Source organism: Silene latifolia, chromosome 8, assembly GCF_048544455.1.
Source record: "Silene latifolia isolate original U9 population chromosome 8, ASM4854445v1, whole genome shotgun sequence".
Lineage (NCBI taxonomy): Eukaryota > Viridiplantae > Streptophyta > Magnoliopsida > Caryophyllales > Caryophyllaceae > Silene > Silene latifolia.
The window spans coordinates 10082682-10102070 of record NC_133533.1 but is presented as its reverse complement, the minus strand read 5'-3'; the positions used below and the strand labels follow the sequence as shown (position 1 = coordinate 10102070).

At 36.9% G+C, this 19389-nt stretch overlaps 1 protein-coding gene across 3 annotated transcripts in view; it reads right to left on the bottom strand.

Moving 5' to 3' along the window:
* Positions 1 to 19389, bottom strand: part of LOC141596345 (intermembrane lipid transfer protein VPS13-like) — a 42813-nt gene that overhangs the window by 19543 nt on the left and 3881 nt on the right. For 2 of the 3 annotated variants that reach the window (XM_074416471.1, XM_074416472.1), the window contains exons 7-22: positions 19177 to 19220; positions 19008 to 19076; positions 15230 to 15285; positions 14147 to 14348; positions 11693 to 11761; positions 11531 to 11610; positions 9558 to 9707; positions 8395 to 8458; positions 4986 to 5087; positions 4593 to 4784; positions 4371 to 4492; positions 3326 to 3476; positions 2842 to 2940; positions 2653 to 2754; positions 2483 to 2541; positions 1101 to 1203 (exon numbers count right to left, since the gene is read on the bottom strand). In XM_074416471.1, coding sequence (XP_074272572.1) covers positions 1101 to 1203; positions 2483 to 2541; positions 2653 to 2754; positions 2842 to 2940; positions 3326 to 3476; positions 4371 to 4492; positions 4593 to 4784; positions 4986 to 5087; positions 8395 to 8458; positions 9558 to 9707; positions 11531 to 11610; positions 11693 to 11761; positions 14147 to 14348; positions 15230 to 15285; positions 19008 to 19076; positions 19177 to 19220 — 1664 coding nt within the window. Of the gene's footprint in view, positions 1 to 1100; positions 1204 to 2482; positions 2542 to 2652; positions 2755 to 2841; positions 2941 to 3325; positions 3477 to 4370; positions 4493 to 4592; positions 4785 to 4985; positions 5088 to 8394; positions 8459 to 9557; positions 9708 to 11530; positions 11611 to 11692; positions 11762 to 14146; positions 14349 to 15229; positions 15286 to 15516; positions 15595 to 19007; positions 19077 to 19176; positions 19221 to 19389 lie in introns of those variants that run through there. The other variant, XM_074416473.1, reaches the window with a different exon arrangement.

Sequence of the window (19389 nt, the reverse complement as noted above, 5' to 3'; positions counted from 1 at the left end):
CAGATGTGAAAGGACACAAGGTTGCAAAAGTCAGACAAAACTCCACACCACCAATACCAAACCCTTCGTCCCACAAAGATTTGAAGTACGGCAGTACGCAAATATAAATTGTCATATGAAACCATCAATTTCAGGTGGTAAAAGCAGATAAAATATAGGAATAATGAAAAAAAAAAAAATATAGCCCCAAAACAAAAAGAAAAAAGGGAGAAAAGTGGAGATAGAAGAAGGGAATGTGAAGAAAAATGATGAGAATAATTATAAGAAAAACTCACAGAAAGGAAAAATAGGAGACGCTGAAACGAAAGGATAAAAATTACTGAGGAAAAAAAACAAAAATTGTTCGACCATATCAAAGATGCCGGTTCAGATCTGATATCCAATGTCCGATATATAATCTCCAATCCAATATTTCAGTTATCCAAACAAATTTCAGATTAGGAACGGGTATAATTGGATATTCTTATTTCAGCATTTTATTGACTAAATAAGATGAAAAGTCCTCATCTACATCCTCTTGTATGACAATTATTTTACCACCATCCTCTATTGAGTACCACTAAAAATTTTAGACCAACTTCCATTCATATTGTATTGTTCTTAAATTTTAACTCATTCTTAGGTTTTTGGCTCTTATAAATCAATCATTAAATTCAACAACTTTGTTCAGCGCAAAACTTTAAAAAAAAGGGAGGGGAGGGAGAGGGAAGGATACAAAATTCCTTGTTTGGTTAACAAATAGGATATGAGAGAAATGGAGGCCCTCCCCTCCCTTTCCCTCCGATTCTTGTATCCAAACACATCCTTTACCATAAGACAAATTGTAAGGTAATAAGGAACTATGTTACAATTGCAATAAACCTATTTTTGGATCGGATATACAAAAATTTCTTGATTAATATCCATAGCCTATCCAAATATACAAAAAAGATAGGTTGAATGAATACCAAATCCGAAATTAATTTCTGAACGGAAATTCAAAATTTTGGATAGATGTTGAGAATAATCAGATACATTGCTCAGACCTTGTACTAGCATGGCATGACTTAAAGCAATTACTAACGTTTATTTAATTAAAGGTACAAGTGTATTAGAATTACCATACTGCATTTTTCAGAATTCTTGTTAATCCAAGGAAGATGAATTGAGATGTCGATAAAAGTAACCGTCCAAATTATTCTCTGCTTCCCTGATAAAAGACACCTGTAGCAAAACACCAAGAAAGTATCAAACACATAACATCAATAGAGATTTTCATCTAAAATATGTCATTCAGCATCACCAAACAATATGCAACTATGTCTACAAATAAAATCCCAACGATGACGAAAAAGATGCAGAAAATAAAGGTCACCACTAAACAGCATACTAGCATGATACCAATAATAGACCATTAGCTTTGTGTGCACCATGTATGTATTTTATTGTTCTATCTTTACTATCATCACGATGAATGAAACACGCCAGAATTAATCATATTAAACTTTGGTGCAAGGCAGGATCAAGGAATCAGTAGTCTTGACCTGATCAGTATGTGATAGCAGTAACCTTCATGACCTTGAACAGTGATAACTCGGAAACTATGAAATGTCCTGACTGACATTTAATACTATGCTCCAATCCCTATCCCTCCGTGGAAAAAAAAAAAATTGAACCCAAACCAAATCAGTCCGAAACCTATGTACACTTATTCCACGACGTAGGTGATGGCATCCCGTATTTCATCAGGGTCAACAAATAATAGACTACTTATTACAATAGAAAGGTTGCATATGTCCATCCTCCCTTCTGCTTTCAAAAAAACAATCAAGCAAACATATTACATATGTCAATTTGCCTACAACTTGGATTTTTGTTTGTTCCCTTGTGCTGCAAATGCTTACAAGAAGTCCTGAAAATTGAAATATGTTGTCCATAGAGGATCCTCATACAGTCAGATGGACTTGGTTCAAACTTCCCAAATCACTCATCATAGCAAATGCTTCAAAGGATTCCTCACTAAAACTAAACTATGTTGTTCTTTTTTGCAAGTAAGATATAATATTAATTAACGGACACCAAGGGGATGACGCCCATGTACGAAAGATATCATAGATGTGGCGCCCATCTACAAAAACAAACAATGGAGGTGACGGCCATATATACAAAAAGACACCCTAAATGTGACCTCCATGTACACAATGAGAGATAATTAGGCTCTCAAACTATCATGGGTAGTCTTATCTAAACTATGTCGTCCATAGAGGAATCATACTACAGTCAAATGAACTTTGTTCGAACTTACAAACATCATTCACGTATTATAGCATCATCATAAGGAAACAAACCCATTTCATGTAATTGTGTTCTGTATCAGATCTCTAGCTGTCTTGAGAGTTTCAGTCACCTCATACAGTCATACTGAATATTCTAAAGCAATTACAAGTACAAAATGCACAAATAATAAAGTCTCAGAGTCAGTCATTTAGTCATTTGCACTCACTCTGTTTTACATAGTAGTCGAGACTTGTCATCTCTAATACCGTTCAATGAAAAAAGGACCTGCCAAAAAGTAAGTAGCAACATCATTATTCAGCTCCGGAACACTTTACAGTGAAGATGCTGGAACACCTAGCATGGTAAGAAAATATTAATGAAAATCGAATTGTGTACCCTCTCATGGAGAGATTTGTGAGACGTCAGGACAGTGTAAAACTCCATTAATTGAAGGAGAAACTCCAGATCAAAGTAAATTTCAGTAGGCTGAACTGTAACCTGCTCAATTCAAGTACACAATCACCAGTCACCAAGACTATTTGGGGTTTACGCATTTTAGATACAATGATAACACTACTCAAATACCTTGAGTACCAGGTCAGCAACATCACTCTTCGTAGAAAGATCAATGTCAATGTTTGCTGAAGGTTTTTCACTCATTAATACATCTTCGTTACCGAGTTCCTGCATATTCACAAAGGGATCTCAATGCAACTATGAAGAGATTGGGAGATGAACATTTGATCTGAAGATAGATTTTTACCAGTTTAACAGAGACAAAAATTTGAAAAGGCTGCTCATGTTTATTACATTCAGCACTAGAGATTCTTCGAGCAGAACTTTAGTTTTTTCCCTTCTTTTTTTGACAAGTACTAGAGAAGTACATTGCAGGGATACCAAGGGGATAACAAAAGAATTAAACAATGTGTTCTATAAATTTTCAAGCACCCATCTTATTGAGAATTTAGCATAGAAAACACAAACAACCAGAACCAGCTGCACTGTGTAAAAACTACTCGTATAAAAAACATATCCTTTATTGGACTATAGTAAACAAGAATACACAAACCTTTTTAGTACGCAAGATTGCTATCTGCTTAGACGAATGAACTACTTCAGCATAGCCCACCTTGACAGCGATAGAAGTTGACTCCTCCCATACATTGCACTTGAATTCAACAGAACTGCAATTTAATTCAGCTATCTCTTGACCCCGATTCCTGATTCAAGAACTTTACATCATAAGGGTTTGTCAAAAAAAAAAAAAAAAAAAGTAGGATTGGATTAAAAAGAAATTTACTACTCGAAGTTTCAGATTAAATGCTCCATTAGCAATTAGACTTCAATAGTTCAATGACACCATAGCACCAATCAAAACCAGTTTAAAACAGTAAGAGATGAGTAAATTTCCAATGACACTTATCAATTTCACTTCATCAGAAAATAAGTCCATGCCTGAGATAGACCTCACCTAGAATGTTTGTATTGTTTAGGCCCTAGCCATCAGGTTAAACTGAACTTTTGGCTTAGATGGTCCTTCCCCACATTCTACCATGTGTGGCTTATTAGAAGTGATGTTTACATGCATCTATAAACTTGTTACGCTTTTGTGTTCCTTCTTTACCATGCGCAAGAAAGATATCAATCGAGAAATCAACCCATTGACACATAGAAATCCGACAAAAGTAGGAATGCTGAATGCCAGATATAAACTTAGGATTTTGAAGGAATCAAGTTTTTAGTTTTTTTTTTTCTAAGCCAAGGGTATGCAAAATAGTAAATGGAAATGTTTAGGGGGAAAAATACTCTGTGGGGAGTTTTCTGTGGTGCGAAAATAAATTACGGAAATCAAATAGTTTAATTCTAACATTACAAAAATATTTAGGGCCACCATATGACAACTTTAAGCACACCAGGATATAGTCAGAGTCGTTTGACTAGAGAGAAGATTCACGAATCGACATATATTTCTCTCTCTGCTACCTCTTTCAGGGTATTTTAGTATTGATCACAACACAATTTTTTATTCTGCTATTGCAATAAGCTACAGAGCAAATATATCATAAAGAGAATGCAAGCACCTCAAGCATGTAAAGGATAATTAACTTCCATACCCATTCTGCATTAATAATGACATCTGAAAGATTTGGAAGTTCACTGCAAATATTAGTGTCGTACTGTTAGCAGCAACACCGACAGAGGGCACAGGCTGAAACTTTGTAGCTTCACAAATATCCTTCACGAGAAGGAAAAAACAATTTCAAAAGTTTTGGAGCCACCATTCACAGATATCAGCAAATCAAATTTTAAATCATAAAAAGAAGATGAATATGTACCTTTATCACTTCATCAGAGACCACTCCAGAAAATTGACTAGAGTCATCTGTTCCTCCAGCACCCAGAACACCACGAGAGAGCCAGTTTAGCCATCCACGTGCTTTACCTGAAGTAGCCTCATCATTTGCTAATTTCTCACTAGTAGCAGAGCCAAATTCTACCACCTCACGTGATATAGGTTTTATGGAAACCTAAAAATAACCAGGGCAAAAAAAATGAAGGGACGACGATGAACCTCACAAGGAACAAAACAGAAAGCAATACCACTATATCTTACAACGAATAAGTAAAATGTATACTTCATTATATTCCTATTCAAAGATGATCCCTAGCTAACATTTATGATCACCTATGGTCACATAACAAAGATCCTTAAGCAACAGTTGTATTACCTCCAATTCTTGTTCAGCTATAAATCGAAATTGTAGGATATCATCAATATCGGAATCCTTCTCCATATTCTCAAGCTCGAGCAAAACATCTTGATCTACTTGCTAGCATGGATACATGAGACATGAACATTCAATTTAAAATAACCCTTCTCCATATATTATGCGATCATCGATCAAATATTTAGTTTAAAAGAGATAAGATGACAACTAAAAGTAATCAAAATGTATTGACTTGGGAAAATCCGATTACCAGATAACATTTTTTGTTCAACATGGTCCCTCAGACACCGTTTTATCAGTTCTACTTTGATTCCTTTCTGTTTTACTGGGCTAACTAGTGTAGATCCCCGTGCTACAGCACGGTATTTTTTAGTTTTGTTTTATATAGAGACATTCTCATTAAATTAATTGTACCTTTAATGTTATAATATATTAATAAATCTTAGTAAGAGGTAGTAAATGAAAGTTTATTACCATCAAAAGACACTTTAAGTTAGGTTATTTTTGTCTTAAACCATTTTTACTTTACTATAAAATTAACTCTATAATGCTATATCATTGCATAAACCTAATTTATGACATTAAGTTATAATTAAGTGATGTAAAAATGTAAAATCTAATTAAAACGCGTATAATCTTATAATAAAAACAGGTAAAAACAGTATACCACGCACTTAAAAAGACGATTTACGAATAATTAGACTAATATTTTTTTTAATTAAAAAAATACATAAAAGTTGTTACGTCATTTAAAATATACACCATATTTAGAGTGTAACTGATGAAGGATAATATAAGAAACAGATTTACATAATTTTAAGGTGTAAGTGATGCCAATAATTATGTTAAAGACTGCATAAGAAGAGGTTTGCAATTTTAGAGTGTAACTGATGAGAATAATATCTATAGAAATGGAAATGGAAATGATTGCATAATAAAGTATGGATTTTAATGAAAAGGTCATAAATATGAATTTTAATTAGAAGATTAGAGTTTAATTATAAGAATATATTAATTGAAAAGATAATAATGTAATGATTTTTTTTTTTACTTGTAACCTTATTTAGCTAGATGCCTTTTGGAGGGAAAACTAAGAGAATTTTTATTCTTAGTAGTAAGGGGGATGATTGGACAACATTATATTTAACCAGAGTCGAGAGATACTGACATGCTTAGTACCTTATACCAAAGCACAGAGAACTAAATCTGTTATTAATTTTTCTACATCGCTTGATGAGTAAAACTTTCCATTTTTAATGGAGCCAGTCAGCCAGCTGCCAAGGGATCAATATTTTTTAGCTTTGGAATATTGTCAAATAAATAGATCACTAAATAATTTGCATTTGTGCTTCTTATATTGTGAAGTACTAGGCAGTCCATATAATTCTCAATGCAAATTAATGAGGCTAAACCCAAATATATGTCCGTGATCATCATGCATCGCCCCATTTCCCATTCTAGAATTTCACACACATGAAGTGTGATATCACACAGGCCTACGGATGCAGTCACAGAGCCTCAATCTTCTAATGTGCTCATCAGCACAACCGTTTCAGCTAGACAAAATACTTTATAGTATAGCTTCTGTAAATCCCCACATTTCTGGCACTTTTAAAAACTTGCTACATCTTTGTAGCTTAGTATCAGGTCCACAATCCTTCAGTACTCATTGTGATGCCGCCAACTGCCCTCGACCTACCTCCTCCAGCACCCTAACTAAATGAGAATACATTAGATCTATGCTATCATATATATACTCAGCCACCATTCCTGTGGAATTATGTTTTTCTTCTCACACCACTCCAACTGTAACAAGAAGCCAGTATACCTGCCACTACATCGGCAGTCAGCACCTTAAAACAAATTACCTAACTGGACTTTCTAAGGAATATTCAAATCCCAATTTCTAAGCTTCAAGAGTATAGATTGGAGGACTTCTTTTATATCTGAATCAGTTCAACCGAAAGTTGGCTTAAGAAAACCATTATGATCTAGTTTGAAAAGAAAGAAATCATTTTCTAAATATGATACTCCCTCTGTAATGTCATGATCTTCTATATTCCTTTTTGGGACATAATCTCTTTCTCCTTCCCACTTTATTTTCTTTCCATATTGGCATTTTTTTAACGAAATTACTGTAATTAACATTAAACCAATTAAAACAATGTCATTGTTAAAATAACCTTAGAATCTACTAACCTAGTCATTGATCATAAAAATATCCAAATAAGAAACTGAACCTTTATGAAACATAATTCTCTTTCTCTCTCTCTCTCTCTCCCCTCCAACAAATAGCCACCTACTATCTTTTCTCCACCCACCATCTTCTTTTGCCTCCCTTCCTACAACCTTTTTTCCTCCCCAGTCCCCACTTACCACCTCTCTTCCACAACAACCTCCATTTGCGTCTCCCTCGAGTAAATCTCCCAAAAACTGCGTCTCCGCCAGTTGCGCCTCCTCAGCTGCACCTCCCTCCAACTGCATAACCTTTGTGATGTCCTTACCCAGTGCAACCTTCTCCTTCACACAAACTATGCGACAATCTCTCAAATCTCTTTTGCAGAATGAGCCTTCCTAAATCTCCTCCTTCGTTGATCACGAGCTTTAGCTTCCTCCCATTTCAGATTTCCCAACACAACGCCTAGAGCCGAACTCCATCCCAGATTCCCTGACTACAAGAGTAGGTTTGTTAAGTTGGAGTGGTGACTCTGGTAAGCTGTGAGTTGTGGCCTGTGAGTAGGTGGGTTGGTGAGTAATTTGTTAAGGAGTAGGATTACAATACTTACTTTAAGTTAGCTATAGTTTAATTGATTCCCCCATTTGTCCTTGGTTTCTCATATAATGTTACCACCTAAATCAAACTCAAAAAAGAAGTGGGAAAATCACTCCATTTTGGAAGGAATAGTAGATATCGGCATTGACACCGCACTACAATCGAGTTACAAAGGTTATGGAATTAGTCAGACAGCATTATGAGACGATATCAACAGCATTTATCGTACAATAACCAAGATCAGGCTACAATTATCCGTTCTGAGGCCAAGTCTCAACCCAGTATATACAATCATGCTTGTGATTGTTACAAAGGTATCGGCATTGACTCCGCACTACAATCGAGTTACAAAGGTTATGGAATTAGTCAGACAGCATTATGAGACGATATCAACAGCATTTATTGTACAATAACCAAGATCAGGCTACAATTATCCGTTCTGAGGCCAAGTCTCAACCCAGTATATACAATCATGCTTGTGATTGTTACACGTTGACCATCTACGAAAAGCCTTTCATTAAGAATGCATAGGATTCTTGAAATAAGAAAAAATACTGCAGCGAAGCCAGGAAAGAAGAAAGACTATGAAGAACAGCTAGAGAAGCATCAACGCAAAAAGATGGGAAATAATATCACCTGGTCACTTTGGAGGAAATTCAATTTAACCTTGTATAGATTCACATATTTGCGACGACAGTCTCTGAGATTCAAAAAGTAGGCTCAGTACAAATAATTTCATTAAGCTATAGTTGAATGGCTATGCACAAACAAATGTCTTACTTTCAAAATCACACCACCATAACATGAAAACAATGAAGAGACAGTTGAAGTTACATGGATAAAATAGTCGGGCATACCTAACCTACTGATGTAGATTGAATCCCATTAAATTGGGTGCAACTGAAGGGTAAACAATTCTCACAGTGGATCAGACATTTGCACTTTTCAGTTCGAAAAAAAAAAAAGATATCTTGACCAGTACACTACAGCTAGTCAGATAAAGTGTAGGCATCAGACATCTGCTCTTGAAAAGTTGCCAGATGGCACTAGCAGCTACTGACATTACTATGGAAAGTGTTTTTTCCAGTATGACAATTTGATTTTGACAGAGAAACAAAAGCAAAGTTACTTTTTCCCCTGCCAACAGAATAGAAATGAACTAACCCAAGACAAAAACAGAGAATATGCAAATGAACTCAAAACATAATGATATAATCCATTGAAAAACATACACTCCATCCACTCAGATCCATGTGCCACTAATTCCTTTGTATCCATTCAAATTTAGGCAAACATAGTTTTCCAAAATATACCTTCTATTATGATTTTACAACATGCCATTGATTCAAGTTCATGAATATTAGGTAGCCTGCTGTGGCTGTGCTAGGCTGAGAAGAATAGGGCAGGACATTGCTTGGCTGAGAAGGATAGGGCAGGACATTGCTGGGCTGGGAAGGGAAGGGGTGGAGAATAGCTCCGCTGAGATGTGGCAGTGAGCCTGCCAGCAGCAGTTCTGTGATCTGGCGTTAATGTCAGGCCGGCAATGATTGAACAAATGAGGAAGCCAATTGATTTTTAATGGAAGGAGAAATCGCTCCCCACCATCAAATTTTCCCCGAAAGCACATTACCCAATTAACATGTGGAAAGGTTGGCCGACAACTTTAAGTTTTATAAATTAAAAATTTACCAACTTTAACCTACTTTACGCAAGGGAAGACTTCTAGCAGAGAAAAACAAACCAAATGCAAGATATGACTACGCATAGGAGGATAGAAACACATCACAATGCAGACATACAATCGTTGCCCAAAGTATTTCCATGAAGTCTTCTTCAGCGTCTTTCGGACATCATAAAGAATGGATTCTTGAGCATAACGCCACCAGAGCTTCTGCCAACCATTTGCTTTCCTTGATAATGGCCCACCACAAGGGCGGTAGCGACCATACCTACATTAATGAGCAAATATGAATCAACTACAATTACGTAAACACTAGAAACTCATGGCCATAAAGTTCACAGAAATCCAGAGAGAAACGCTGATACTATAAAACTCATGTATATTGGTTTGTAACAACGTAAAAATATGGACTGTGTGCACTAGATCATATGAAACCTTTCTCACATTCCCTTTATAAAGATGCTGGGGTTTGAGTGATTAAAAGCAGGTATTTCAAATATCATGTAGCAAATAGGGAAATGATGAGGAGATTTTCCACTTGCAAACTAGAGAAAGGACTGAAATAAAATTCAATCACATTAATATGGGGGTTGTAATACAAGTTTCAATTTCTGATTTCCCATTTAAATCTTGAATACTCCCAATCACACACCATACAAATGATACAACCGAAAGTACATGAAGAGGCAATTTGCGTCATTCCCGAAACGTAGATTATCACTTTTTTACTTGGATTATCACTACCAGTACATCTATTTCCCTCTCTGATGGGGCCATAGATTGAACATTCTCTGGATATGAAGCATAAGCGGGGCAATTACAATGGCTCAATAACTTCATGCACTGATGCACATGTTATTCATTGTGGCTGATTGTCATTCACTGCTAATTAAGCGTCTGCCAGAAATAACCTGTGCCTTGACAAGGTAAGGCATGTACATCCAAACCCCAATGCCTTCTGTATGAACTATGAAGGAGCCTCTCAAGGCATTAGGGTAGTTGTCGTATCGCTACAATTAATATCATTTTTCAACCTTGTAGAAAAATAGGCATAAACATGTTATTGAATTGCAGTATTAATCGTGGATTTGGCAAAGGTCGCAAAATATCAGTATCAGATATTGCGGATGTAACACAGATAGCGCCCAATGTAACCGGAATTTCAAAAAACGGTTACCAAAGGCAATAGATTTTCCCTCCTAAAAAAATGAAATTTGAGTTGATATCTATGATTTTAGTAAATATTCAATACATCATTACAAAAACGCAGCATCCCTATATTTTTTCTCACAAAATAGCGGATAGAACATACCAAGACATGCGCAAATACGGGTAAAGAACTGCGATATTTTGATATATTGATTTGGGCCTTGAAAATCAGCATTTTTCTATGCGGTGTAATATAACGGGAAATAGGGCAACTGTGGCATGAAATTCCGTTACATTGCCTGTGTGTTACATACCGTAACAGAAGCATTTTACTACCATGGGCAGAGAGACCTTTTTCCTACATTTTTTTCCCTTCATTTCATACTAGTATCCGTCTTGTCAAGGTCAAACCCCATCTTAAGCAAATGTATAAGTGAAAGAGTGTAACAACTTGTGGAAGATAGACAAGGCTCATCCGAATATGTGGAAACTAAAAATATTTGGGTTTTGAAGAGAAGTCATTGATCATATGTATAGTGTCAGACACTTCTAAAGGCAAGTAAGGTATAGCAAGCAAAAGAGCATTGAGTTGGGGTTATGTACACTTCAATCTGTTCTATCTATTCTGTGCAAGTCAGTTACATTACAGTTAAATAGTGTACCCATTAAGGTTTAGTTGTTGCAAAAAACTAAGAAGATTACTGCACATGCCAAAGAAAACCTCATCAAGGATCAGAAACAACATCAAACACTCTTTGGAGTATCAGTTTCAATTTTTCAGAAGCTGAAAATACTTAAATCACGCAGAGGCACATAACACTTAACAGGGAGCAAAATCAGCAAACTGAAGAGTACAAGAAGGGGGTAAATGACACAGTTTGGTAAAATTATCATCCCATCCGAATCAGAAGCAGAACCATACTCAAGGTATATGGAACATACTTTTCCCTCAGCTGGCAGGTGGTGATATAATCAGAAAACTTCAAGACATGCTCCAGTTGATCTGGATTAATGGTCATGGCCTGATAAAATAAGGACAATTTCATTGCACAACTCGACCTGAAAAGACTAAGCAACAAATTGTATATAGAATGCTCAACCAACCAGTTTTGTGAGCTCAGCAGTTACAGAATACTTTGGAGCATCATGCTCAACCTTTTCAGTTTTTGTTACCTAGGACGGACAACAAAACTCAGTTAGTGTCAGGAATAATTTTTCAGCTTTTACTTCAAGGCAAATAAAATGAAACGTGACACCCTTTCCAATAAAGGTAGAAAACGAAACACAAACAAAAAAGGCAATAGACGGATAGCATGGAAGCAAACAAAAATAACAAAACAAGACCTGCTTAAGAGCAAATGAGTTTTCTTTCCAAATAAAAACAAAAAACTATGAATTGGAAACAACAGCCAAAAACAAATAACATTTCTTTTTTCATTGAGAGGTCGCAGCAGCAAAGTTCAGAAAACATTCCATTCCACCAAGACAATATATAAACCTCCATCATGGAAGCAAATTTTCTATCAACAGAAAATGTGTCAAAAGTTGGTTGGGATAGCATTTTCTAGTAGACACCATCTAGCATCTCTGCAGAGTTCACTCATCGGATATTTCGACATTTTGTTGAAATTTGGTTGCATTAGCAAATCCTAATAGACAGTTAGACACCATGTAGCATTTTTGAAAAAAAAAATCATAGGGATGACGATATGGCTTGTCAACGTTTGATATCGCAAGTTACATTGCAACTGTCATGATCACTGAAATGAGACAGCCTGCATGGCCGGAACCTATTCTTCAGCTAACATCCATCAAGAACTTGCATATTAAAACCATTTTAAATGAGTCCCAAATACCAATCCAACAGTGTAAACATTCTAGCTCCATAAGCAGAATCGCACAAGACAATACTAGGGCTCCATAAACTCTTTCAACGCCTCATCATCACTCAACAATCTATCGCGCATTCCTGACAGTTTCATCAAACAATTACCTAGGCATCTAACAGACCTTATACACGTTGAAAAATACCATAGTGTAAGTACGAAAAGACACCAAAGGGGTAACACCAATACAAAAACAACAGCAACATTGCCTCAATGGCTCCCGCAAATTGCCGAGTAAGGGGGGATCGGATGTACGCAGCCTTACCCTTGTGTTAGAAACACAAAGAGGCTGCTTCCCAGTAACCCAAGATGAAAATTGCGTCCAGAACTGCATCGAAAGACCGCTACTTCACAAGAGAAAGAAACACCCCGATACAAAAGGAGTGCAAAATGCAAAACTCTTAAGCTCTCATGAGTGATCTTATCTACAAGACTACAAAGAACAAAATTCAAATTCTTGAGAGTGAAGCACAAGAGTCCAACTACACAAAAGCCTTTAAAAGGTAGAATTTGAATTCCTGGCACATAGAGGCAACATCATCAAAAATAAAATGATTCATTTCAATCCAAATACACCACCAAATAGTTGAAGCCTGAAGGAACCATCTTCCAGGTTTCGCTTATCCAACACTTTCACATTCTTCTTTCCTAGTCGAGAGAACTTTTTTAGGATTATTAGGGTGAACCCAACTCAAGACGAATAGAGACACTCCAGGACAAAAAATTTGTAGGTGCTACAAAGTAAACTTATAGATCTGAAATTTTTAATTAGCCTCGGCGCCCATAACCTACGGAATCAAGCTAAAGAAAGTCTTATTTAAATTCCTCTCAAACACACCATATTCATGGAAATCGAGAAAAGGGCCCATACTCTCTCCTTTAACAACTTCTCAACAATGGTGGAAAAAGACATTGTCGAAACCCTCAGCCTCGGGGACTTGTATTTGTCAAACTGACAAACTTCTTCAGAAAAAGGAGCTTCTAAGGTAGTAGCATCATCCAAGCAAATAGGCACTGAAATGTGGTCTAAGGAAGATCTCTTCCAAATACATGTTATGATAGAATTTAGTAATTGTCTCCTCTCAGAAAAGATGGATGAAACTTGTCCATTCACTACGATGGACCAGACTTATGAAACTTCGTCCTATTACTTGCCAACCGATGAAAAACTTAGCATCAACTATTGTTGTTTAGCTCTTAGTTTCTAAAAAATATCAATCAATCTTGTAAGTACTGAAGAAATTCTGTCTCCAAATTTAACTCCATCTACATGTGGCAGAGCTTGGAGTTGCTCTTTCTCAGTCCACTCACAAACTCATCCACCAAATGGTCCATGTTCCTATCCAACGGCCCATAAACATCGTTATTCTAGTTTATAATACCTTCATATTCAAGTTGAACATAGATGGTTGAGTCCTGCTAAAAATTAACCTCTTAAGACAGCATCAGCCGGAAGGGAAATTGAAAATCGTGGGGTCTCCTCAATTACTCATTGGGTAGATTAGACATGCATTCCAGAAAACAAGCATGGAAAACAACATAACAAAACCCATCCCTAAATCATATATATTTCGGTTTAGGGAACGACTTTTTAATTTAAGCATATGAGCTAAAATAAGAGAACGTAGATGTAAATAAAAGATGACAGCAAAAATTTGCAATGCTTGCCTACCAGCAGACACATATCAAATGGCGCCACCATATAGTCAAATTTATCCACGTCATTTTGTGCATCGAGCCAGGATTGACGCTTTCCATCAGCAAAGGTTCCCATCAAGTCTGAAGATTCTTGAAAGGTGTTACAGTATATACCCAGACCTTTGATCTCCACAGATTTGTTTACCTGGCAACCTTTGCCCTTCGAAATTGAAGATCTGAAAAACGCAAGAGTTAGAGAACCATGCATTAATATTTACTTTAAAATGAGACGTAGATGCATGACTAAGGAGTAATATACAGAAGAGTAAAAAAATCTGTCAATAAGCTGAACAGAAGCCCCCCCCCCGCCTTCTTACATAATAATGATCACACGTAGGAATGTCCTTCAAAGTTGAATCCTTAGCCCCACGAAAATATGAAAACCAAGCCTTTTAAAAAAACTCCCTCTGTGATGAAGTGCACGAATACACTCGTGAAAACTGGATATAAACTATATACATAGAACAAGTAGAAGAATGGGACAGCACCCAGCGAGAGTATCACGCTCACATACAAGACTAGGCCACATTTGTTCAAGGTTCACAAATAACTAAGGCAGAAAGGTGATTCTAAGTTCCCAAAGGCCAAATTACTACTGACAGTTGTATATTCTTGAGGACAAGGTATTAATTTTATCATGCCGAGTAGCATGCTGTGGTCTAGCCTTTCAGCTATAAAAATACCAAAAAAACGCACCAATTTGAAAATCCAGTCAAAGATTAAAACAGAACTTTCATACTAGCACCGTGCAGCTAACAATAATACTAATTAAGGCATCAAGGGGGCGACGCCCATGTACAAAAAGACACCAAAGGTTTGGCAATAAACAAATAATAAAACAAATTTTATGGTAATGTAAGAGGCAAGTCAATAGTAGCCGGATGGGTTTGGCAATGATTTTATACTTCCACTCACGAGTTCGATCCTAAATTTTTGTAAAATTATGACTTAAAAAGCAATACGACGAAGCGGAAAAATTACACTGCCCACTTAGCAATTGAAAGTGACATGCACTCTACATCACGATTCAAAATTTATGAAAGGACTAGCTGGTTACCCGATTGAATCTGGCTTTGGTACTGTCAGGCTTGAAAATGTTAACCCAAATAGCATCTGTGTCAAAGAAAGAGTTGGGAAGATTTGAATTAGATTGCATGGCCCACCAGAAGAATAGCTTCCAACTGCATATATCATCGCAAATATAAAAATAGAAATAAAAACATGAAAAGCGCACGACAAAGTAAATAAATAAATACTACTCCCTCCCATTCTTTCAATTCATACAATATTTACTTCTGCCAAATTTTAAGAAAAGATCATAATAATTGACTTTTTTACCCTTACCTTTTCTTGTCTAACCCCTCACTTCTCCATCACCACAAAACACAGCCCTGCCACCACCACCATCACCCTGCCCCATCCCATAACAACCTCATCAGTCACCACTCCCTCTGCCGACCGCCGGTGTCGATTCCTCACCACCACAGCGCCTTTTGGCCCCCTCCACCAAATTAGGGTCTCAAATTGCATCAGCAATGCCTCTCAAATGTGGGCCTTTGTACCATCCCTTCGCTCAACATCACAGCCACCCGAATCATTCTCACCCATCACTCGACCTGCCTCTACGGCTCTACGGAACTCTCCTCGCCATGGATCTGATTCCCTCGCCCCTTGTGAAACCCATACACATCTCTTGATTACATAAGATTAGTCTGATATCCTTCCAATTTAGCAGTACCCTGAAGATTGCGTATCTCATCTGAGGTAAAAAGTGGTGAGCAATTAATCACTGTTTAACCATGTTTGCAAAATTGATTTTGGGTTGATTCGCAATTTCTAGCGTCTACCTACATTCTAATCCCAAATTTACTAACCAATATGCAATCTGACCTGTGAGGTGGTGGTGGTCGGCCTTTAAACAGCTCCATCGTGGGAGTGCTTAACAATGGTCGGAGCCAGATGTGGGGTTTGAGTGGTGGAGCACTGTGGTAGTTTTTTGTATGGTGGAGCGTGGTAGTTGAAGGGTGAAATGAGAGGCTGAGGGAATAAGGTTTTGGTAGGTTTATTTATGCATTTTAAGGTAATGGTATGAATCCACTAAATGGGCTGAAAATGGAAGTGATACGAATCCAAAGAATAAGAGGGAGTAACGCATAAAAGATGGTGACGCATACGCAAACAACCAAAACGATATACCATGTCCTAATAGAATTGAGAATAAATCAAATTGTAGAAACACAATGATGTACTAATATTCTCCGAAGGATTGCTTCACCTTCAGCATTATCTCATTCTCTTTGTTTTGCAAGGAAAAAGTCAGACATTAAATGCATTTTCCTTGCATGCAAACCAAGGGCCATTGATTTGTCTATATATAAGTCCAGAAATCAAAGTGGCTGTTAACTGTGCCATATTGAATACTAAGTGCAAGACACTTCACTCAGAGGCCAAAGCAACATCAACAGCAAAAAAAGAGGAACGAAGATATATATTAATAAAAAAATAAGGAAAAATACTAATGGTGACACAAATGTGAGTCGACCCCATAGTGACTCATTCAATGATAGCTGTAAGAACTACGGAATGCCCAACTTTGTAAAGCAAATATATAAAATAGAGTAAGAAGGATAACTAGGCTTCAGATTTCCTGAGCTTCGGATGAAACTTGCCAAGGCAAACAAACGCCAACTTCAGGACAATACTTACTAGGCTACTATTCATCGCCCAAGATACTCTTTTAGGAAGCAAACTGGCAGAATATACATTGCAAAATCCACATATAACACTACCCTTTCCCTCCGAGACACAAAGGCTACCAACATGGAAAGGTAAGGAGGAATCGGTGCCCTCAGACTTACAACTGTGTTAAAAGCACAAATAGACTGTTTCCGGATTACCTAATCAGACCCAATCAGACCGAGAGTAAGGAACCTAAAGCAATGGAAGGACTAAGGAGCACATCATAACAGAAGACGTGGACATAATTTAAGAGAGATTTTGCTTTAATCATGCACCAAACCCAAAGTATGGGAGTCTTTTGACACTTCTGGAAAAGGAATATACATAAGTCAACCAACATGCAGAACGGTTTTCCATCAAATTTGAAGATAGAAAAAAAGAAGTAAATATCATTACATAAAAGCGTTGGAGTTGCAAATGAAAAGATATTCACCCATTATCAAAGTTAGAAACTTCTCACAAACTCCTTACAACCAAGGTGCAAAATCCCTTCAAAGCACCAGCTGTCTTTGCCTCTTGGCGACTTGGCCAACAAAAGAAGGTGATACAGCCACCCTATCCTCAAACATATTCCAAACAAGACTAAAGGCCCAATAGATACAAGAATTTTGCTCACAAGAGAAACAGTTAGCACTGCACATTTCAACAGCAGGCTACAGTATTTGCTTCAAGACGACCCTACATTATTTTTATTAAGAAATTTAGCCAAAGAACCAGGACACGCCCACTTGCCTATGCATAGCTTCAGTGACAAAGCTGCCTCACAACGAAGAAACAAAGGAGTTCTAGACTTGATGCTTGCCTAACACATAAGACAACCATCTCAACTATAGAACCACTAATTCTGTGGTACATAAGAATTTCTTCAGCATTGACATTTACCTAAATCAATAATCCATCAAAAGAGCAGCCACCAGAATTACAAAACCAGCTTTAACACTTTAGCAATCCAAACAAGTCTAAACCCTCAAAAGATCCAAGGATACTGCTCAGTGCTCACAAGAGAAACAGCTGGCGCTGCACATTTAAAAGCAGGCTACTGTCTTTGCTACAAGACAAACCTACAACATTGTTTTAAGAAACTTGGCCAACGAACCAGGACACAACCACTTCAGCAATACAAGCCTCTTGTATCCTTCCTCAAACCCCAGAACAGATTTGACCATACTACCGGCACATCAAAGTATGTGCCAAAAAGAAGGCCTAGTAAACACATCTCTCTAAGATACAATATGTTGAAGCTACAATATTGATATTAAGAAATTTGGCCAAAGAACCAGGTGCCACCACCCGCTTGCAGGACACAATCACTTTAGCGATACAAGCCTTTTGTATCCTTTCTCAAACCTCAGGACAGATTCGACCATACTTCCGGAGTTCCGGATCATAAAATTATATGCCAAAAAGAGGGCCTAGTAAACACATCTTTCTAAGATACAATATGTTGAAGTTACAATATAAGCCTAAACCAAAAATACCTGTACTTTCCCTCCAAAGGCCCAAACTCCAAGTCTTGAAACAACTGCCTATTTTCATTTCATGTATACAGAGTTTGGGGGAGAGAAAGCAAAAGAGGGTTCTGCCTAGGACGAGGTAAAAAAAAAATTGGCTACATGCAACTTTATCCATGTGTTATAAACACATACAGACAGTTTAGGATGACTGATAATGAAAATGGTGTCTCTAAAGCATCAAATTCTATTTAACACTATCTCAGATTCTCAAGCCATAATTTCACAATTTCACAGATAAAACTGAACAAGAACAATCACCTACAGGAATAGTCACAACATGTTTAAAAATATCAATAAAGATGAAGAAGCGGAGCTGAAAAAAGATTCAAAGTTCAGAGACACTTATAATCAAACATAAAATGATTAAAGCAACAGCCAAATCCCGACTTTATTCACAAAAGAAGCACAAAGACCAAAAACATCAGGTTATGTCCTGCATAATGTCATTACAAGGAAAAAAAAAAGGAAGAAAACCCAAAGCGAATAATTACACTGGAATAAATATTTTGAATATTTAAAGCAGCCTTCAAATTAAAAAACTTATATACAGGTAAACTATAAATGAAAGGAAAAAAAGGGTACCGGATGAGGCTGTGTTTCAGAGTATAATATATGGACATTCCTCATGGACACTTGGACGCTATCAAGGATCTGTGCATAATAAATTACTGCGGGTTAGCAGTCATCAAGCAAGGACATTTCATGGACTACCTTTAATTCCAACTTTATAAATAACAATATGAATTATCACCCTTCCAGTCACATGTGATAACAATGATTGTCCCGCTTGGTTGTCTGCAAACAAAGAAGATAGGAACAAGAAGGAATCAAAAGTGGCAATGCAAGAGCATGAGAAGGAAAAGCAGACAGAGTGCCAACATTTTCTATGTTTTGCCTGTTCAGTGAACTGTCAATCTGATTCTTGATTAACTCTAATTTTACCAATAGTCCAATACCTTTAAGC